This window comes from Gymnoscopelus microlampas (assembly GCF_963454915.1).
Source record: "Gymnoscopelus microlampas genome assembly, chromosome: 12".
Taxonomy (NCBI): Eukaryota; Metazoa; Chordata; class Actinopteri; order Myctophiformes; family Myctophidae; genus Gymnoscopelus; species Gymnoscopelus microlampas.
This window is the reverse complement of record NC_139949.1, coordinates 25,222,409-25,245,829: the sequence shown is the minus strand read 5'-3', so window position 1 is coordinate 25,245,829 and position 23,421 is coordinate 25,222,409. Positions and strand designations below refer to the sequence as shown.

Below are 23,421 nucleotides of genomic sequence, written 5' to 3'. Positions count from 1 at the left end.
CTCTTGAGTGTACGTAGTTTCTGTTCTTAGGTATAAGAACAAATCACAGCTAAGAAAACATTGGTGAATATCAAAATGGTTGGTGAATGAGGCCCTATGTCAGTCAAAAAGGCATGAACAAAGAAATCCAATCAATCATTTCTTGTAACGTTTTCTAGTGTAGACTGTGGACCATAACCACTTAAACTTTCTAGACTAATAGTAAACTGGGCCTGAGTTGTCTCTGTACTTGGACCGCTTTTTCCAGTCTACACAGAATCTCTTTGCAGATCTACAAGCTCACAACGTGTAGCAACGCGACACGTTGTGAGCTTGTAGATAGGCTATTTTTGGGTAATGTTCCCCCCAGAATATGGATGCTGGGGTTCAAGTGGATAACACATACCTGCTTATGCATGTAAATCTATGTAAATATATACAGTATATAATTTAATGGATAGTATATTTTATTATTCGACTGTATGATGACTATTGTGTTGTTCCTGTGAGAGTCTATTATGTGGGTGGGATACACAGCTCTCGATTTTGACCTGACGAAGAGCCAAGGCTGGAAACATTGTCATTCAAATTTATTGGAACATCTGGGTGTGCGGGTTCCATTCTTTTTCATGATCCTATCTTAACCCAGCGAGCACCGTGACAAGTGATGTGCGTATTCTATCAACTTTTTTGTTTGGTAATATTAAAATATGTGTTTAGAAACTTGTGTGGGAAGGCACTACACTAACAAAGCTTCTACTTAGGATTGTCCTATTATTTGTGAAAAAACAATAGTATACTGAGAGCCAAGGGAATATGCTCAAATGAAAATTTTAAATAAATTACAGTAGCAGGTTTCTGGTTATCATATTAACAGCTGAACCAAAACCCCAACCCTTAGTTGATGACGTCATCACAAAGGTTATTACTGTACTGAATTACTTCAGTAAAGTAGAAATGAAGGTCAAAAGAAAATTCCATCATATTGTTACATATCATATTCTTTTCATTTGTATTGTATCATGACGTCATGTACTGTATGTCGTGTGTAGTATCATTATCAACTGAAGATATTGTATCACAAAATAATATTCTTTTTCAATAAGCCTATTGAAATAGTACTATACTGTAGCAATATACAATAGTATAATTGTAGAGTTTGTGGATGGAAACATAAACTCACACAATTCTTCCTTATCAAGAGAACAGCCGAAACAACAAAAAGACATCACATACATACAGTACACTGGCCCTCATTTATCAATGTAGCGTACAAACCAGCTTAAATTCGAGCCCAGGAATTAGCTTACGAAGCAGATGTGCCCTGTCAATCACAGTGTAAAATCTGTCCGCTGTTGATACATGTGGCAGACATTCGCACACGCTATTTGCCTACACAGGGCTGCGTCCTACCGTGTTCCATGGCCGAGAACCGTGACTGCCACCACGTTTATGAGAGATAGATAGCCTGGGGCTGTCATCATAATGTGAACGTTTATGGAGTGATTGAGGAATGCGTAAACATTATTGGATGAAGGCTGGTGTGTTGTATGGTTATAAATTCTTGGGAGTGAATTCCTATGTTTAGATGCCTGTCAGATGGTCAGACAATGCTGCTCCGCATGTCTACGATGGAACAAACGGTATAGACAAATCCTACACGCCCTCAGACCAGGCGTGAGATCTGAGCGGGACGTATATAGTATGCACAAGTCAAAGTCACGATAGATTGATAAATCTCGACAATTGTGGTGATCTCGGCGTACGCCCATTGGTCTACACCACTTTGATGAATGAGGGCCAATTGTATCTTAAAGGCCTTAATGACGGCCTGTGAATTATCTATGTCTATCTACTGCAATATCGTTGCTGTCAGTTAGAAACCCTGTAAATCTTTACATTTTTTATTTTCTTTTTCATTTCTGCTAAGCAGCAAGCTATATACTTGATGATTTTGATTTATATTAGGATAAATTTGTGCGACTGTACAGATGAAACGGAAGTGGGGAATAGGCTTCACATCCGGTTTATATTTTAATCATGATCAGAGCTTCCGAGTCCCAGACTGTATGACCGGAAACATTTGAAAACTGTGGGAGGCAACAGTCTGGCCATGCGAGACTACTGAACTCCTACAGTAACTGCTCATGCTTTTTGTGTCAGGTACACTGACACTCACATCTGCTCTGGGGCACTCGTATTTTCCATAAATCATGCGTACAGTGGCTGTTAGAATGCCTTATTCTTCAATCAATTACAATAGTGCCAAACCTCAAACAAAATGCTTATGTGCCCAACATTTGTCAAAACATAAAAAATAAAATAATAAATGTCTGTTAAACGATATCGCTCATTTCTGAAGTAAGGATGCATAGGCTTAGCCTGGTAAACCCTCCCTCCGGAAATCTCATTTCAATTCGATTTCAGAAAGGAGTCTGGTCTGAAACGCCTTCCTCCAATAATCGCTCTGCTCAGCGAACCGACGAGCCTACCAGCGTCGTCGCTCATTGTTCTGTGATTGACAGCGACAGTTGGCCAATCAGGTGGCGAGTTCGAGTGAGCCCGAATGAACCCGAGTGCAGCCTGAGAGCCGCCGACAAAAGACGAACGGCAGCCATTGTTGTTGTCCGAGTGCCGTCACTTCTTACTTTCAGTTTTATAACGCTTTCAAACTTCTTTTTTGAGGCACGGAATTTACTTATAAGATATCGTTTGGATAGAATTTAGTTGTTTAACTTCATATATGTGGTCAATTAATCATGACAGAGCCTATTTAAAAATATAAATTTAGAGAACCGGCAGGGGCGGGGAGTGACACGCATGTATCCCAATAAGGCAACCTATTTTCGGCATGGCCGTCCCAAAAGTCCCGTTGCGTCACATAGTCTGGAGCTCGTCAAAATGAACTGCTCATTGGCTGAAGGGGAAAATGATCATTGGTTGAAGGGGTTGTCAGTCAACGGTATTACTCCCGCCCAACTCCAGCCCACAGCGATTATTGCAGAAAGGCGTTTCAGACCAGACTCCTTTCTGAAATCGAATTGAAATGAGATTTCCGGAGGGAGGGTTTACCAGGCTAGCATAGGCTACTATGAGGCAAATTCAAACCGATTATTATTTACTTTTCAGTCGACGTATTTAGAGCTGAAAATAATGATCTTATGGTCTGGATGGAATCTATCTGTGCCCACTGCATTACCAATCCCGTTGGTAGGATATGCTAATACAAAAGACAGATTTCCCCTCAGTGATCAATCGGATAGTGGCATTCCAGTATTTCCTGGATTCTCATCATCGTTGTTGTTTTTTCTTTCTTTCTTTACCTCAGAAAAGGTAAACAATAATTGTTCAGTATTAGTCTTATACAACATCCTGCCATGCTTTATTTAGTCTCGCGTAGCCAGACCCAACTGAAAATGAAAAACAGCGACCTCTGCTGTTTGTATTGTCTGTTGGGTCTGGCCAGAGGCAAACGGAACACCAGTGCGCAGGGAAACCGGGGGTTTGTGTCTGCCTTCAGCGCATCACTTCCGGTTGGTGCGACTATCTTTTCATTCCCACTAACAATATTTCTACACGGAACACTAACACCACTTCTCCCAGAGAACATGGATGGTTTTGGTTATAAGCCCACTTGTTTCTATAATGAAAGAGTAAGTTAAAATGTGAATATCTGTCCGTGGTTTTGTCTGCTCCAAGGACGCTATTGTTAAATTAGTTTCGGCTACTTTCGAGGGGGGAAGGGTGGACGGACACGTGAATCCCGCCCACTACATTTGATTGGGTAAAGCGTGGCCTGCTTCCTGATCTGAAGGCACACCCACTTGAAACCAATGCGCACGGGTTGTCAACACGGCTACCGACAGATTCCAACGCAGAGCAGAATCTGTTCTTGAGAGATTATGCTGTATTAGCCTATTATTTGATCCTGTGACAAACCTCATAACTTATTCTTCTCATTTACACATGAGAGCAACTGTACATTCAGTTCCAGCAAATCTATCACGCGGGAATCACTTGCCAAATTTACTATATCTATAAACTGTCAAGGCGCTGCTATGCGAATCGTTGTAAACTTGTAGATCTGTTCCTTTTTTATGAGTGACATCGTGTACAGAGTCAGTGGTGGAAGAAGCACTCACAACGTGAGCTTATGGATCTGCTATTTTCAAATAGCAAAAGGGCTGAAGTTTTTAATGTTCTGACAATCTGCTATTTTTGGCTTTAGGGTTACAAATTACATTCATAAAATCTCCGTCCTAAAATCGATATATTCACAAGTACAGGCATGCAAACAGCCCCAAGGTGTAAAAAGGTGACAACATGTTGTTTTCTTTCGGGTCAGGTGTCACACAATTGCCCTATTTGGGTTCAAAAAGGTGACTGTAGCTGAAAAGTGACACTTTTGCATGTCTGCAAGTATAATAAAACAAACGTGTGTGTGTGTGTGTGTGTGTGTGTGTGTGTGTGTGTGTGTGTGTGTGTGTGTGTGTGTGTGTGTGTGCGCGCGTGCGTGTATGCGTGTACAGTGGGTCCATGCCTGATATACAGGCAGGGCTCACCTCTCTTTCGTTTAAGCTTTCGCCGGCGCTGCTTGTTGACAAAACAGGCAGCCAGTGTGCTGAAGAGGACAGCTGCTGCCAGGAAACATATTGTGGCCACAATGCCTGCCACCACTGGCCTCGCCAGCCCACCTTCCTCTACCATCTCTGGAGGAGGGAAGAAGTCTGAGAAATAGGGAGGGGGGATCAGAGAGAGAAGTCATGTAATAACAAGAACAAATGATATAAATGTGATATGTGCTAACAGTCTCAAAACAGGGTGTGGGAGGCTTTTTTACGAGGCTGCTTTAAGGGCCCAGGCCGGCCGTGGAGCGACGGACACTGTTGGATGCGCCTCACCAGCCCGGAAACAATGAGCCATCCCCCGTCCCGGTACGACCCACCGTGCGGGCACTATCGCCGTAAAAAGAAAAAGGCCAGCGGTATCACCGTTTTTTTGCCTAAAGGCATAGATCTACAAGCACCAGCCAGCGAAAACCACCTGTGTCCGCTCTGAGGAGCACTGTGGCCGGCCACTGTGGACCAGATTATATGGTAGCACACTAGCATTGCATCACTTGCTAATGTGTATATGCTAAAGCTATACAAGCACACATTAACAGTTTAACTACTGTACTTAAACCCTATTTTATACTTTGGCTGTTTGAAAATGGCAGAGGTATGGCAGCGCAACATGTTGTGAGCTTGTACATATCATGTTAATTTCATAAACATTAAAAAAAACATAAATGTTCTTAGGGGGTCCCCGGCACAATATATTGGCATTGCCATATGGGCACATCGGTTGGATCTGTGGTTCTGGACAACTGGATATCTATTTATGCCTATATACTGTATGGACATGTCGGTTGGATCGGCGGTTATGGACAACTGCATATCTGAACTACTAAGCGTGGGCACCGCACTCCCTTGAGTCCTTGCCGCTGCGCGAGCCGACTTTGAAGTCAGTCGGTCGCATATATGCAATTATGCGCATGACCATATATGGGCATAGCGGTCGGATCTGTGGCTCTAGACTAGCATCTCCAATGACTATATATATTGATATTTCGGGTTTGTTTATGGTTATATCTGACTCTGAGTCATAGGGACATGCCTATATGGGCGTATCGGGTTTGTTTATGGTTATGTCTGAGTCAGAGTGACGGTCCGCCCGCCTGTCCGCCCTCCCATTAGCCAATTTTAATATAGGACATACGTATAGGGATTGATGAGTACATTCTTGGGTCTATTGGCTCCTCCTGTGTAGGAGTCTTTGGAAAATTATTCTGATCTATTCTGAGAGTTCCTTGTTTGGTAAAAGGCCTTTCTCAGCGTCAACTAAAGTTAGTAAGAACAAGATGGGCTTCCATGTGGCTCGTTCTGTTGTCTATGATGTCAGTCATTTATGACATATCTATGACTTGACTTATCACTCCATATTTGGACAACGTTTCAGCCCGATTCCGCCCGATCCAGCCTCCATTGACGTTCATTATAGAATGTAATATTTAAAAATCACACCCTGTGTGAAGGTAGCGGCGCCTTTGATACATTTTGTCATCGATATGTGTTTATAATGTGTTTATAGCCATGTGTCACGTGAAGCTTGACCAATCACTTTGTTGACGCACCTGACCAATCAGAACGTTGACGCACACGGACAAAGTCAGGTATAGAGCGGCTAGCGCCGCTAAAAAAACATGTAACCTGGGAAAATAATTAGGGAATACTGGCAGTATCCCACAAGAAATTTGGTCCTTTCTTCTACATTACCATACGTACTTATTTTTTCTCCTCTCACATTATGAAGGTACAGTAATTTGGCATTCTCGTGTCAATTGATTGTACTTGTGAGTATGGTAACTTAACTATACTGTAGGAGTATCAGAGACACATCTGAATTAGGTTTAGATTTCTTCTCTATTGATAGATAAGAGTTTGGGACATACCACACCTGGTTATATTCATAGTTTATAGGAATATTGTACAGAAGTTACATCTATCTATCTATCTATCTATCACAGTTTTCTGACTGCTATGGTAAATAAATGGCATCAGCAATCATGAACTCATGAGCATTGAAAAAGTATTTGCTTTATTCTTTCCCCAATCATAATTTACAAGGACATGGCTCAACAAAGCAGGACATTGTAAACATCAGAATGGGCAAGTAGAACTTGATCACTGCATTATCTGCTTCCCCAGTCTATCCAATGGGGGGCAGCAGAGTACTTCCATTGACACAGACGTTCCTGAGAAAATTGCTGCTGCTCTAGAAAATGTGTTCTTACCAAGTGATGTGTACTCAATGACCTCTGCACAGCACCGGCATCCTATTTTCAGGGGCTCAATATGATATTCTAAATAGAAATGTATTACTTCATTAAAACTGTGGCTTTGATGATACTCTTTTTAAAACAAAACATGCCCAAGGAATCCCAAGGGAATGGAGCACAACAATGATGTCATACTTTTCAAGATGGTATGAAGCAGCATCCATACACTGCAAGCCAAAATGAAATGGTGCTGAGTAGGCAAAATGTAAAGTTGAAGGTGCTGTGTATGCAATCCATTTACAGCCCAACTTCAGCAAAGAATTGTCAAGCTAGCCTGAGGTTAGAGATGCAGGCAACTGCTAGAGGTTGTTAGTTCAAACCAGGTCTCCTCAATGAGCCTGTGTGTGTCCACTGTCTGCATCTCCCCTGAAGACAAGACAGTGAATAAGTTGTCCACCAGAGGGCATCTCCTTCTCATACCATCCACATGGTTGGACAGGGAAAGAAGCATTTGTTTCTTCTAGGGGTTCCAGCAACACACAGAGATATGAGACTAGATATCATCTGGGATACTTTTGAATCATTAATATTGTGATATAGCTTAACATTTGTAATGGTGTTCTTTCCTGAACAGACTGTTCTAGCGGAATAAAATTAATGTCTCGTATAAAAATGTGGTTATCCTCACATTATCGATATTGAGATATTCTGTCAAAAGAAATTGCAATATTTGTTTTTTTCAATATCGCCCAGCCTTATTAGGAGGCCCCTATTTTGTTGTGTGCAAGGCATCGTGTGTAATATACCAAGTTACAATGTAAATTGTAACTTGGGTTGCCCTTATACGATCAAATTGTAACGTATTGATCACGTTGTGTCATTTTAGTTGAAAGTCAGTTATTTTATGTGAGCAATGCTGCACATGCAGGCTTAGTAACAGTGTCTCACCTGAACTGGACACTCCTACAGTGTTGCTAGGCTCACTGATCATGTCCTCCATGACGGCCATGACCCGGAACTCATACCACGCCTCCTGGGAAAAGACGAAGAGCAAAGAGACTAACATTTGTATAGGTCTGTGGTTCTCAAGCCTTTCAAGGACCCCCATTACTCTGAAAGAATCTATTTGGTTCCATTTGTACACTCTCTGAGTTATAGACCTGTAAGGGTCCATTTGGAACCCCCTCAAGGAACCCTACACTTTTATGAAGCATTGATTTGTGTAACTGATTATGAACATACAGTATGAACTACTGTAGGGCTGAACGATTTTGAGAACATATCTAATTGCGATTTTTCTGATTGATATTGCGATTTGATTCGCGATAAAGGTAGGGTAAGTGATAGTTTTTTGGTTAAAACAAAATATTTTTTGTTAAAAAGGACTATTTTCTGATGATAATCATTGATATAGTGTTCAGTCTCCTCATCTCTCCAGTTCTTGAATAATCAAATACATTTTCAGGTGGGTGGCAAAATTTCAGGATACCCATTTATCAGCTTCATTGTTATAGTGTTCCAGTTCTAATTTTGTCTGCTCATTTCTTTGTGTCATCACTTCCAATTGTGCTTGTTTAATCTGCCTCCTGTCTGTGTTCTTTATCCTGATTGGGTCAAATTGGTATCCCGACCTGAAAATGCATTTTCTGTTTTAATAAAGAGCAGGAAAGACATCCTGTTACTGAGCAAAAACTCTTGCTCAAGGCAAAAAAATGCACCTTATGTCACCATGCTTCACACGTGTGCGGGGGAAGGGGGAGGTACCGTCGCAAAGAATCACTTTCAAGTTTAGTTTATGGCTAATTAATCAGCCATAAAGATTTAAGGATGTTATGCTTATAACGATAGAACAACAAGAACATTCACTATCTGCAGTCATGGAGTACTTTGTTGGAACGGAAATAACAACTTTTAACTTTTAGCTCGTGCGGGAGTAGAAAGGACAACAACAACGTCATGTAGGCTAATCATAATGCTCATTCGTTAATCCATGGTGTCGCCCGCCAAATATAAACATAGACACAGATCTGCACAACGTGCTTGTGGATCGGCTGTCTTTGGCGTTTTGCTGCATTGTTGTAAACACTGGGTCAGACCATAGAGTTATAATACATCGGGTCAGACTCGCTCACTGCCGTTGCATATTATGATTATAAGAAAATCATAAAATCGCAGCCTTTGCGATTCGTGTTCAGCCTTAGTATGAACATAACACAGAGTAGAATATAGTTTAGTTTCAGAACTGGAGAGAACAGCAAAAACATGTTTTTAGCACTGCAAGCTTTGAAATGTAATGTTCTATTTTAGAATCGATGACAATGAAATGTTTATGCTGCAGCTTGTGGCTGCCTCTGGCTGCTTCCAACAGGATGTGAAACACTCTGTGCTAAACTGACGAGCGGCATGATTCTGCAGACAGTGGGTCCACTTGAACTAGACCAACATTTCCCAACCTTTTCTGGATCATGCAGGGCCCACTTGAAAATCTTGAATTAATTCACGGTCCACCCATCTGACCACTTTAACACAGCGTTAAGTGGTCGGATGGGTGGGCCACGTGCATTTTCAGAGCATGTTTATTTTAATGATCAATCCTGGCCCACTTGCAATACCATCACAGCCGACAGATTGGAAATCACTGAACTAGACAGGCCATGTATAAGTGCAGAGGAATGAATGATCTGGTCTTCTAGTTGTCTCTTCAGTTCACATTGTAGGAAATAATGCTACCTGATACAGTAAGATTGGTAAAAAAAAGTTTGAAGTGAACAAGATACTGTATGAAGAGATGTATCGTGTGTGCACGTGCATTAGTTACTGCTTAATGCACGTGCACGCATGATCGCACAGTTCATGCGCCCGCGTTTAGATCCCTTGTGGTCCAATTACCTCAATCGTCGCAGTAAAAAGCGGCAGCAGAAAGGATAGGTGTAGTGTGTTTCCACAAGCATGAAAGTGATCGGATGAGAGAGGCAGCTAGAGAGAGAGAGAGAGAGAGAGAGAGAGAGAGAGGGAGAGAGAGATAGAGAAAGAGAAGAGAGAGAGAAAAGTGTGTGTGGGTGTTGGTTAGAGAGCGGGAGGAGAGATAAAAGCGTTTGCATGACACAGGCGGTGATGGTGAAAAAGCTCAAACATGTTATGCCAGGAAAATTAGCCAATACGAGCCAGATGTGAGATGTTAAAAAGCCTCTTCATGTTAAAAGTACAGGACGTACTGTATTAAATAAAATACAAAATAATGCCCCCCCCAGCTCATTCTGTTCAGACTTTATTATTTCATACCATGTTTCAAAGCCACCACTCTTATTGTCACAACTTATGTCAACAGAGAGCAAACTATCAGAATAATTGGTTTAACAATTAGTTAGATTTGAATCCTGCAATATCGTGTGACAAATTGGAAAGCTGTTTTGTACTTTCGGCCACGCTAAATAGTTGATTTTAGTCTTCTCATTAACACAGGCACTATTTTGTCTCCACTGGCAACTTATTCATCTGAGCAAAACACCATCGCATGTGGAGTTCCCCAAGGTTCAATACTTGGACCTCGTCTGTTCAACATTTACAGTACATGCTCCCAAATCATTAAAAACAACAAAATTGTTTACCATAATTATGCAGATGACATTCAAATTTACATAGCTCTTTCACCAAGTGATTATGGTCACTTGACACTTAATCAGTGCTCAGTGACTGGGTGTGACAACCTTTCCTACATCTAAATGAAGACAAAACCGAGGAATAAAGAATGTTAGTGCTCACCATGCTTCCCTGTATAATTATCGATTGATAGACATATCAAGTCAATTACAAAGTCAGCCTACTAAAATGGTTTGGTTATTCTTTGAGGTATTATTTTTCCCCCAAAAAAGTGAACCTCAACCTTGAGAAATGTCCTTGTGACTGAAATATTGACCTTTTTCATTAAAGCAATGCAGACATGGACTGTCTACTGATCATTCAGAATGCAGATGCCATACAAATAATACAATACACCAATTCCAATGGTGTAGATGGAAAAAAGGGGTCCAAGTACAGAGCCAACTCGGGTCCAGTTTATTAAAGGTAGGGTAAGTGATTTACTTTGGTTAAAATAAGTGTTAAATAGCTCTATATTCTGATAGTACTCATTGCTATAGAGTATTTATTCAGTAAAAGGAGTCTCCCATGCCTCTCCAGCTCTTTATTAAACAGAAAATGCATTTTCAATTCAGTGCTCTCTCCTGATTGGCTTAAAATGTGTTACCTACCTGAAAATGTACTATATTCTGTTTACTAAAGAGCTGGAGAGACCCCTGTGATCAAACACACGCTCTGTAGCAATGATTACTATCACAATATAATACCTTTTTAACAAAAAATGTTTTAACAAAAAAATTTGGTCTACAGCTAATAAATTACCAAATAATATCACTTACCCTACCTTTAAGTCTAGAGCGTGGTTAAGGGCAGTGCACTGCACTAACCCCAATGGCATACTGGTCATTTCCAGTGTCATGAAATTAAAGTAATTTCATGGAAGAAGACTTAATTGCACTCAAGAGCAAACCGATGTCCAAGTAGTGTGGGAGGGGCAGAGCCCTCAACAGTAAATCTACGGCACTTCAAAAAGACCAAGTGCCAAGTGCAGATGATGTACTGTAAAAGTATCTTGCGGGGAAATAACAATAGCAGTTAATATGTCTGAAAATGGTCCCATAAGAAGCGTTTCTCAGTTAAGCCTGATTCATAGTGAAATGTCTATAAAATGGGCTTGTACAGCCTGTGTATGCTTTGAGTACACTGGACTATGAAAGGCAAAAGTCTGCGGACAGTCCGCTGAACTCTCCATCCTTGTAGGTTTCTGCTTCCTGTTTTAAACATTACATAAACAACATAAGAAACGATTTGATGATGTCTGGCGATGAGCCAAACAGAAACTGGCAGCATTTGTAATAACACATCTATTTGAATCAATCAGTTTAACTTTTATAAAGGAGGAACCCATATGGACATCAAAATATAATCTGTGCCTCATGACATGCAACAGTTTTGTTGCATACATGCATTAAAAAATCGCCACATGTGGGTTTTAGAATGCACAAAAACTACTAAAAGCTACTTTAAATTGTTTTCCAGCTTGAAAGATTCATGGCAAAGTGAAACAGACACGACTAACATAATATATAAGGAGGGCGTGTGTAATTTTGGAGACTTCTATCTGGGCGCACCTCCACCAGCAACCCTATCGCCAGAGGAAAACGTAGTCATTGAACGTTTCTCCAGAAAATTTCAATGACAACATTTTGGACCACAAAAACGTTACATTTTTACCTTTTCGTTGCATTTCAACGCTTTGGTTCCTGGTTAGGTTTTGGGGTTGTGTTTAGGGTTAGGGTTTAGGGTTAGGGGTTAGGGGTTAGGGTTAGGGTTCGTTAGTATGCAACATAAAATCGACGATTGACCCTACATGGTTCACATCTGCGCACCACGTTCACATGCATCGTTTTTGGGATAAAAAATGTTCTCACTGTTCGTTTCTGCAAAACGTACTGTGACAACGTTTTCTCTGGAGATCGGGCTGCCACCAGCTAAATGCTGAAAATAGCAATGGACAAGTGCGTGCCTTTATTTTTAATGTATCTATTTAAAAATGTGCCATCATCCAATATCCACCGACGGGTATGGTCTAGTACAAATAATCTTGCCTTGCAGTTCACATAAACATTACATGAAGTCTAAGGCTATTTAGATAAACATTTCATACCAAAATCAGGTCTACACCTAGTGTACCAGTTGTGTGCAGGACGAGGTGCACAGTGTTCTCCAAGTAGTGGCCAGGTGATTACTTTAAGAGCTTTTCAGGTGGTTTCTAAACGGTTGCATGATAGTTTCCAAGTGGTTGTTAAGTGGTTTGCCGTGTAGTTAATGTGTGGTTTCTACCTAAATTAGGTATTTATACTGTATTGCAGCGTACAATAACTTAATCCAATTAAATATGCTTATATACAGTAGATTAATGTGCTATTTCTTGGTAAACTAAATGATAAACTAGGGTTGCGCTAGCAAGATATGTCTTCAGACTGAAGACAGCCTTTCACAGCAATCGGACCCTGCATTCATGATTTGATGCATTTTGTTAAAAATGGACCTATCCTGCAAAATTTGGACGCCAATGTTAGCCAATTAGGATGGAATATGAAATGTCGGACACATCCATCTTGATCACATGACTATAGAGATACTGTGTACCAATTTGCGTGATTTTTGGACAGAATCTGAACGAGTAATAGCAAAAAAAATGTTTTACAAAAGTCGGCCTCCTGGTGGCGCTCTAAAAGGCAGATGTGAAAGGCAAAGGTTTTTCCTTGGCCTGTACGGAGTGTGCGTGCAAAGATTCACGCAGATCGGTGCAGTTATAGGTTGAAACGCGAATCGACCTGTTATAGCGCCACCATGAGGCTGATTTGAACATTTTCAACCTGCATCACTTCCTCGGCCAAGTGGGAATGTGCGTGCAAAATTTCACGGTAATTGCATGCTGCGTTCATAATTTGAGGCATTTTGTTCAAAACGAACTAATCCTGCAAACTTTGGAAGCCAATCTTAGCCAAATAGGATTGAATATGGAAAATCAAACAGATCCGTGTTGATCACATGACTATAGAGATACTGTGTACTGATTTGCGTGATGTTTGGACATAATCTGTAGGAGTAATATAAAAAATGTGCCTCCTGGTGGTGGTATAACAGGCCAATCAGAACATTTTGGGGCAAACGTTCGGCTTTGGCATCCAGGGAGGGTGTGTGCACAGTTTCGCAGCGACCGGGCCAACAGCCGGAGATTAGCTGCTCGCAGACAGACGGACGGACGGACGGACGGACGGACAGATGGACACACGGACGGACGGACAGGGTGCAAAACATAGTCTCGGCCATGCCTTTCGGCCTAGCGGAGACAATGAAGTGCTGACAGAGTAGTTCACTACAGTACATACATAGTGGTCAAATATACAGCTTTCATAATGGTTTCTATAATAGGTGTTATTGGGGTCCGTGGCCTAATGCAGTAGTTCTCAAACTTGTTTGTGGAAAGTACCTCCTTTCCATTTCTGAATCCAAGTACCCCCTTGAAAGACTACAACATTTTGCTTAGAAAATATTGACATCAAAAGTCCAGTCAGTATGTTCAAAATAAACCAGCATGATGGCAAATACGTATTGCTTTCTATTCGTTAACAGTTGTGCTAGTCAGTAGAATACTTTTTCTTTTCATGTTCCACCTTCTCTCAAGTACCCCCTCTAGTATCTCTGCGTACCCCTAGGGGCACATGTACCCCCATTTGAGAAACACTGGCCTAATGCATGCCAACCTGGGGGTACCTGAAATTAAAAAGATTGAAAACCACAGGCAGGCATAGGCAGATATAGGTCTTATCCTATCTTTTACCTGAATGAGATCTCTAGCTAGCAACTCCGTATCCCCGGCAGGAATGCTGTCGTCCAATAGATCCCATCGTTCCCCAAGGCGGAACTCCATGACATAATGCTGGATAGGTGCTGTGTGGTTGGCAGGTGGGATCCAGGTAAGCAGGACACCCTGCTGCGTGCGATTGGCTGTGAGGCACCGTGGTGGGGTAAGCAGCACCAATGGTTCAGGGGTACTTATAGGAAATACTAGAAAACAAGACAGATAGAAATTGGGGTTAAACAATGTTAGTAAAAAAAAAAGCTGAGTGGTATAGGGCGCGTACCACACATGCTCTGATGCCTGACAGCGAAACCCTGGTTTGATTCCCTGGCCGGGCGGACCATTTGCTGCATATTACTCCCTGACTGTTTCCTGTCTCTCTCCACTGCACTCAATAAAGGCACCGAAAAAAAGAACTTGGAAAAACAAAAGCAGTGTTACTAAAAAGCTATGAAGGTCACAGACCACGCATCAGCCAGAGAGCATGAACAAGCCGCTACTTCTCAGATGTAGGACAAACCAATGCAAATGACAAATATCTGGAGCACATGGATGCAATAAGGTTTTTAACGGGTGTAAATAAAAGACTATCCTATTTCAATGCCGTTGTGAGCAAAGTCAACAGCATTGACTTTGCTTGTCATTGCAAAGGGTTAAACTGTGTGTGTGTATGTGTGTGTGTGGGTGTGTTTTCAAAGATTTCATGTTCGCTAGCTTACTACTCGGGAGAACATGCTTCAATGCCTGTGGTTAAAAAATTGGCAATTTTCAGGGAAAAGTATTGTTTTCCAATATTAAGCTACAGTAGTCATTTTCACCTTGCTGGCCTCTGCAGCTGCACGTCTGCCAAAGCGATTTATTGCTGGATCAGCATATTCTACTCGAGAGCCGCCGATGAGTCTACCCACCTAATGTGTTCACAGTGACAACCTCGCTGAAGGCGCCCGTGCCAAGCTTGTTTTGGGCCAGTACACTGAACTGGTATGCTGTCTCTGGCTCCAGGCCGGGCACCACCAGCCAGCCCTGGCCTCCAGGCACAGGTACGGAGAGCCAGTCATGTGGACCTAACCGCTCCCTCTTCAGCCTGCAGGGGAGCGGCACCAAGAGATGGGTGGGTGGGTACAAGACAGGTGGGTGCAGGAGAGAGAGAGAGAGAGAGAGAGAGAGATGGCAAAAAAAAGAGATGGCAGAGGGAGGGAGATGATGCACATACTGTAGATAATAATAACAAGATGGCCTTGACTTTGGGGTGAATGTTGTCTTTCCACACGATTCACTTACAACAGCGGTTCTCACACTTTTTAAATTCAAGGAACCCCCATAACTCTGAGAGTATACAAATGGAAACGCAGGTATAATTGTACTGTACCCATTTGTACACTTTCAGAGTTACATAACTGTAAGGATCCATTTGGAACCCCCTCAAGGAACCCTGAGGGTCCCTGGACCCCACTTTGAGAACCATGATGACTTAAAAGTCTATTTCAGGACAGGGAATTTCAACAACATTTCAGTTCAAAGTCACTTATCTCAATATTTAACTAACTATTGTGATGCATCTTGCCATAGTTCCTACAACATCAGCTGTCCCAGACCTCATATAAACATACAGTATCAGTAACATACCATACAACTTTAACAGTTTATTACAGACACATTTGATGGTAGTAAGCCCATGCTGCGCTCAGCCGTGCAATTTGCTGAGGATTGGCCATGCCGTATTTGTCCAACAGATCTCAAAAGCAAGCATAAACCTGTACGCACACATATTGTTTTTATTTAAAAAAAAAAAAGTTATTCGACTACCTGATATAGCACAATAGTACAGATCTGTTATCTGGTGATGATATTCAATAACAGGATGTATGTCCTTTAGAGTGTGATTGAGCGCCGTGAGAATGCTTCATCATGTTCTGTAATACTAGCCGACCAGCCAACCTTGGCCAATTTTTTTTTTGTATACCAGGTGCGTGATGCAAGTCAATGATGTCAACCAGTTTTATGCACACATGACTGAATCATCATTTTCAACTCGCCATAAAAGAAGCATGTTAGTTCAGGCAGAGCACAGAAGGCAAGCGCACATCCTCTGATAGACTGCCAGCGTTTCATTCACGCCTTTACAGCTGATAAGCAATGGCGATTCAACAACCAATCACATTCAAATAGGGAGGTCTCAACAAAGTGACAGCTCTCACTTCTACTCTGCTGTTTTTTCATGCCAGTCGAGTTGTCATTGCCTCTGCAAACTTCCTCCACCTCCCCAACCTCCTCCTGCTATTACCTTTGCACAGCATGTCTGAATTGTGTGGCTTATGCTACGGTTTTATATGCAGTATATTATATGTTCATCATGCACAGGGTATAGTGCTCTCTGCTGAATCACTCGCATGCTGCTCAGATTCATTGGGGAGCACTCGCCAAGAGCAGAGCCTTTCCACCAAATACAGTATAACTGTATACCGGTAACCATTTGTTGCAATAAATGGTTTTAACGTCTTTGACACAAGTGTCTCTGACTGAATTTATTTTCCTACAGATTATGTTACATGCTATACTCACGTGGTAATACATAGCCAGACTACAGTAGATAATCAGTGATGGTTGGGGTAGTGCATCCGACTGCACAGATAGGGTGGGGGGGAATTCACCGGCAACGAAAAAGCAATTACATGCCCAATAATGACCATAACCATTATGCCTATTGAACACTCAAATGACCATGTGCCTATTGAACACTCAAATGACTGTGTGCCTATTGATCACTCAACAGGCCAGGCTGTCCTGGTGTCACTTAAGAATCACAGAGCCAACTCTGCATACAAAACGTGCACAGGTCAGAGGTGTTACTTGTCTGTACGGTTTAGTGGCATTGTGAAACTGTCTTTCCTGCTTAATGTCTGAATCAGATCATTTGATTGGCTCTGTTCCATTTTCCTCATAGTACACACTTAAACGCACACACACACACACACACACACACACACACACACACACACACACACACACACACACACACACACACACACACACACACACACACTATATGCACACTTATGGGTTAGCAGCAATGCCACGGACCTTGGCATTTGCCAATTAATAAGACATACTGATTAGATGTGACATAACATAACACACTGAGGCTGATGCTGTGCAACAGGTGATGATGCGTACTCAAATATAGCACCGTACTATATGCACCACAATCATGCTCCATATTAATTTGGGGTTGATAATAATATAATAAATGTACTGTATCCCATTTGTATCACTCATTAAATCATTGATTTGCATTTTGTGAAAATACACCATCCGTGTTGTTCTGTAATACTAGCCCTGGGCTTAGCAGTAGATTTATATAGGGTGTCCTAAAAGCAGTTGCTCCACACACATCCATTAGCCAAGAATCAAAGGCCTTTGACCTGCAGACCTGGATTTAACCACTTAAGCCCCATTTAAAAAATTGTTATAATAGCAGATCTACAAGCTCACAACATGTCACGCCGCAATGCATTGTGAGCTTGTAGACTATTTTCCCAAAATTGTCTGGGGGAAAATTTAAATAAGTAAGAATAATTATTTTAAAAATGTAACCTATAATGACATGCCCAAAATAGGGATGCCAGGTTGAAAGTGATTAAACCAACATGTTCCATGTAGTTGAGTGTATTGTAATACAATAGTAGGCTACTGTTCGCCTGGCTCCAGACCCTGAATCGCTAGCCACGCCCATTAAAAGAAATATGCTCTGGCGAATAATGGAGTATAACGAAGGCTGAGTGTCAGGCTAGGCTACTGTAGCTTTTACTTTGTAAGTGATATTTACGTTTGAATTAAATTACATGTTTTCGAACATTGCTGCATTATAACTACCTACTGCAATTGTGTTCTATATATAACATTGGCCTTCACTGTAATCTTCCACCAGATATAAATACATCTTTTTTAAATATGATCATTTGCAAGTAATTATCTGGTGTATGCAGAGTTAATGGTTAAAACTGTTAATTATTATGGATTTTAAATACATAAATACAAAATCTGGAAGGCCAAGGATGACTGTGGGCATTTGACAGTATATGAGACATTTCAGTGTTTTATTTTATTTTTAAATGGCAACATTAGACCAAAATGAAATTTCACTTAAATAATTGAATCATTACTTGGATTTGAACAATCAAACATTACAAGCCAGGTGTTCCCCAGCCAAGCAGCAGCAACACAGAGGGCAGCAGCAGTAGCAGCTATAGGGCACAGAGCTCTGGGTCATGTTCAGAATGGTCGGACTAAATACGTATGAAAACTCACACAAAAAGATCTGATCACAACCATTCTAAACACAATCAAGAGGAAAAAAAGCATTTTTGTTTTGTTGTTGTTGTTGTTGTTGTAAATTACAGAAAGTAAGACAAGAAAGAAGCAGGAAGCAAAGCATGCTGGGATGACTCACACATGTCCGTACCAGACTGAGAATGTCTGCGGGAAACCTCCATCGTAGCCTGCCTCCCAGGACACGTTGGCCCAGGAGGAGGACGGCACCACATGGACATTGGTTGGGGCGTGGGGGCTTGTGCCTGATGAGGGGGGGAACCAATGAGAAAGGCATTTTTAAAGGAACGCATGAGGAAGGTATAGTGCACGCACATCCGTGGCCCAGGTGCAAGACAAGCAGAAGTATCACAAAATAAAACAGAGTCTGCACACTGGTAATGCTGAAAAAGCTCCGCTGTATATTTGTATTGATCTGATTGATCGAAACGTTGACGATGCAATAAAAAAACAGCGGAGCCTTTTCAGCGTTACCAGTGTGCAGACTCTGTTTTCTTTTGTGATTTTTAAAGGACCCCATAACTCTGAGTGTACAAATTGAACCAAATGGACCTGCAAGGGTCAAAAAACAGAATTACAGATCTGTAAAGGTATGTATATTTGGTTCCTAACTATCAACCATTTAGCGGTCAGCCTGCCTTTTACTTGTAACAGTATTTATGTATTGTGGTATTGCTACTTTAAAAAAAAGACGTAGTGCTTCTTCCACCAGTGTATATAATAGCAAGCCTGCTAACATCTTTCATTTCTGCCTGGCTCTCAAGCCCCCAGAGCCACGGTAGAACAGTGAAGAGGCCGTCGCCTGCTGGTCAAATCTGGGATTGCAATACTTCCGCATTTAAAACGCCACCGCACATGCTTCTACCGTTTGAAATCCCAGTGCGCCTGCTCGGTGCTCAAGACTTCCGCATTTGCGCACCCAAATTTGGTGCCCAAATGCGGAAGTAGAGCGTTCTTCCGGGTGCTTCAAACGCCAGTGAGCTACTTTCATTGAAATGAATTGGTGGGGGCGGGGCAGTCCGCCCTCTAGATATATTATAACTCTATGCTGGCTCTCTACTGCCTCCTGCTATTCCAAGGGCAAGCTCAAACGTGCTGTCTGAGTTCGGAGCGGATGATTGGCTGTCAGCTGCCCTCTATGAAAGAGTTACAGGATGCCAGGGTGAAGAAGAGGACAGGGAGGAATGCCACCAGCCATACACACCCAGCCCAGGCAACCATCTGTTCAGAAACCTTTCCCCTAGGAGACAGAGCTGGTTCAATATGACTGAGGCCACCTGCCGTGGTAACAGCTTCTTGCCAAGACTTACCAGACCTGTGCTCCACACCCCACTGCCCTACAGTCACATAATCACCGGACTTGTTGCTATCTCCCAATACAGAACTGTAATCACAAATGCCCATGAAGTTTAACGTAATGCTTCATGGCTTCCTGTTGCACAAAAAAATACTATCTTTTACCTTGCTTCCTATTGAACAAAAAATACCACCTTTCACCTACAGTACTTAAATACCTTTTGACTTTCTTCAGGAATGTCAGACTTTTCAAGAAACCACAGCACCTTTCTGACCAATCAGTGCACAACGGTACAGTAACAATCATACTGTAACTCTGTACACAGACAGGCAGGCTCTGATTAGCGTAGACCTTCCAGATATTATCTTCTCAAATCTACAGTAAGGTAGAGCCATTACAGGTTGAAGTATATTTATATATTATAAGTATATAAAACACTAGAAGCACTTCCAAGAAGCGTATTTAATGCAATTAATCATATGACTGGTCATAAATGTTTCATCTAACAGTATCTAAATGACCTTAAGTCTCTTTTGTAGCGTTTTTGTCTTTATTGTTGTTAAAATAAATAAATATTGTTTCAATGTCTTGATGTTAATTGGTTGTCATGTCTCATTGTATGTAATATAATGTCTTACTGTACAGTACACGGTGTACAAGAAGTGGTTATTATTACCTTTGTATGTGTTGGACCCCAAGAAGACTAGCTAACGGCATGGTGTTTTCTAATAAATAAATGAATTAATTAAATATGACTAAGAATTGAATCTATCCTACTCATTAGCATTGTTTTTGGATACTATTCATATCTGCACAGGTATTTGAACTTTTATGCTAGGTATTCTTTAAGTCTCTATAATGCCAAATTTAGTTTATGCATAACTCTTCAACTGTACTTGGGGTGTGATTCAGATTACATACTTCAAAATCAGGTATAAAATCCTCAGGGTCCTATTTTGGGGCAGGCAGATTGGTGTGAGGTGTGCAGTGAATGGGTGAATTAACAATTTCCAGAGGAGAAGTGGCATATTCTTCCCTGCCTTCATGTGTTTGGTATTTTGGGGAATAGCTGTGCACCGGGTGGCACGAGAAGTACAGCAGGGTGGGTGTCGTTTGCAAATCTGCAATGCACTGCAAGTTTGGGGTCAATGATGACCAGGATTAGCCCCATCCGCCGCCTACCTGCTTGGACCAGGTCTACCTGCATAGCGAGTCGCACGGTCATCCATTATTTTAATTTCACTTTAGTTGACGGCGGCACACCCAGATAGCCGTCTTCATAATCACTCAAACCCGCTTTATACGGCATAATGTCATGCTTGCCTGTTTCACTTCTTCTCAGATATGAATCCTTCAAGCTGGAAAACATAATCTAGCATGTTTTCATGTATTCTAAACCACATGTGACAATGGGTAAAATGGACTTAACAAAAAAGTTGCCCCATGAAGCATGAAAAATATTGAAGGATCCATATAGGTTTCTCCTTTATAAAAGGTTGACTGATTGGTGAATGGACATAATTTAAACATTTCTTAAGGCGCTTACTGCTTACTGTAGTGCTTAAAACAAGGATCGGGCATATACGGGTGGAGATTCCAGTGGATTGTCCGCAGACTTATTCAATCATAGTCCAGTGTACTCAGAGCATACCAACTCCATTTTATAGACATTTCTCATGTACAGGTCACAAGGACAGGTGTGCATGGAAACAAAAAAAAATCCTTTGTGAACCTTTCTGGCGGACATCTGCTCAGGCTCCCAGAGCAGACCTTGAGCAGATGTTTGCCTAGGTCTGTGCAGCAGTCATTTAGTGGACATCGAACCACATAGTTTATTTACCGATCATGAATTGGGTTTATGAATCGGAATGAACCGAGAAACACTTCTCACAGGACCAGTGTCAGAAGTGTTATTACATGTGTTATTTCCTCTCAAGATAAATTGACATCATCTGCTCTCAGTCTATTTTAGGTGCTGTAGATTTAGCTGTTGACACCTCCCACACAACGACATCAGTTTGCTAATTGGAGAAATTACCCTTCCGAGGCTTTTCTTCCACGACACTGTGAAAATTACCAGTGCTATGTTGAGCAGCGCGCTACTTTTAAATAGTAATTAAACGCGATAATTTGATCATGATTGAATCCACCTGCAACACACCTACTGATATATTCAGCCTAATCCAACCCACATCGTCACTTTTCTACGGGTACTCCTCCCTTCTCCGCCCCGATAAATACCAAACATCTGTCACCACGCCCCACCCCCAATGCCGTTGACTGCACTTCACTCTGGTTTGCCTGTTTCCACAAAATAGGGCCTTCAGCTTTAATTTAACACTGAGGATTTGACTATGTTTTACATGTATAATATGTACTGTACGTGCCACTGGATGTACAGCTCTAATACCCGTGACTAGAAGGTGATACCTGCAGTATGACCAGGAGGTGGTACCTATGACTAAGGAGGTGGTACCTATGACTAGGAGGTGGTACCTGCAGTATGACTAGGAGGTGGTACCTACAGTATGACTAGGAGGTGGTACCTACAGTATGACTAGGAGGTGGTACCTACAGTATGACTAGGAGGTGATACCTATGACTAGGAGGTGGTACCTACAGTATGACTAGGAGGTGGTACCTATGACTAGGAGGTGCGTGCTGGCAGTGATGCTCGTGGCAACGTTGGTGGCGACACACTCCCACTCCCCATGATCCTCCTTGGTCAGCGACTTAAACTGTAAGCTGCCTCGGGGCAGGACATTGTGCTTGCTTTTGCTGGGTTTCCCTACCTTCAGTCCAGAGAGGGAGAGAGAGGGAGAGAGAGAGAGAGTGTACATTACAGAGACCTGTTCACACATGTAAAATACAGAACTAGCATAGAAACAAACAGGTCATGATAAATTATTAATCTACACGTACATGTTTGTGAAAGAATACCGTTTAGCTTAAATGCAGTCACACTAACACACTCAAAAAATTATGCACAGAAACTCAAATGAACACAATCGGAGAAAAACAATGGCTATACTGTTGGTTCCACTGAGTGACAATATGGTGACTGAGAGAGCCCACATTCTAATGATGCCTTTACAAGAGATGCAACATGGGGTACCATGTTGCATCTCTTGTAAAGGCATCATTAGAATGTGATTCAAACACAAATATAAACATAGTACAATTGAAATAAGAATTGCTCCTCTAACCTCAGGAAAAGAAGTCCCAGATTCAATAAGCTGTGCTCAGTAAAATCATCAGCGGGTCCATTTGGTTACATTAACTCTTTCTGAGTTAAATGAACAGCGATTATTTTACTGCGTACCACCCAGCACCCACAAAATGAGCTTGTCAAGAAGCCTCCCACCCACTGACAGTGTTCTAGTGACAGTGTTCTAGTGCACAGTCAGCGGGTAGGGCTGGGCCATATGAAATCAATATCACGATTATTTAAAACCTTTGCCTTGATTACGATTAATGAACAATTTGGTTTTCTGATATTGAAAATTCACCGTTCAACGTGTCACACCATGACACATTGTGACCTTG

At 41.7% G+C, this 23,421-nt stretch overlaps 1 protein-coding gene across 1 annotated transcript in view; it reads right to left on the bottom strand.

Annotated features, from left to right (window-relative positions):
• The window catches only part of igsf9bb (immunoglobulin superfamily, member 9Bb), a gene marked incomplete at both ends in the record, with an annotated part of 133,310 nt that overhangs the window by 21,753 nt on the left and 88,136 nt on the right, over positions 1-23,421 (bottom strand). Inside the window, 6 exons of the mRNA XM_084073498.1 lie at positions 4,542-4,706; positions 7,748-7,832; positions 14,229-14,455; positions 15,158-15,333; positions 18,700-18,823; positions 22,517-22,667. Of these exons, the coding sequence (XP_083929624.1) occupies positions 4,542-4,706; positions 7,748-7,832; positions 14,229-14,455; positions 15,158-15,333; positions 18,700-18,823; positions 22,517-22,667 (928 nt within the window). The remainder of the gene's footprint in view (positions 1-4,541; positions 4,707-7,747; positions 7,833-14,228; positions 14,456-15,157; positions 15,334-18,699; positions 18,824-22,516; positions 22,668-23,421) is intronic.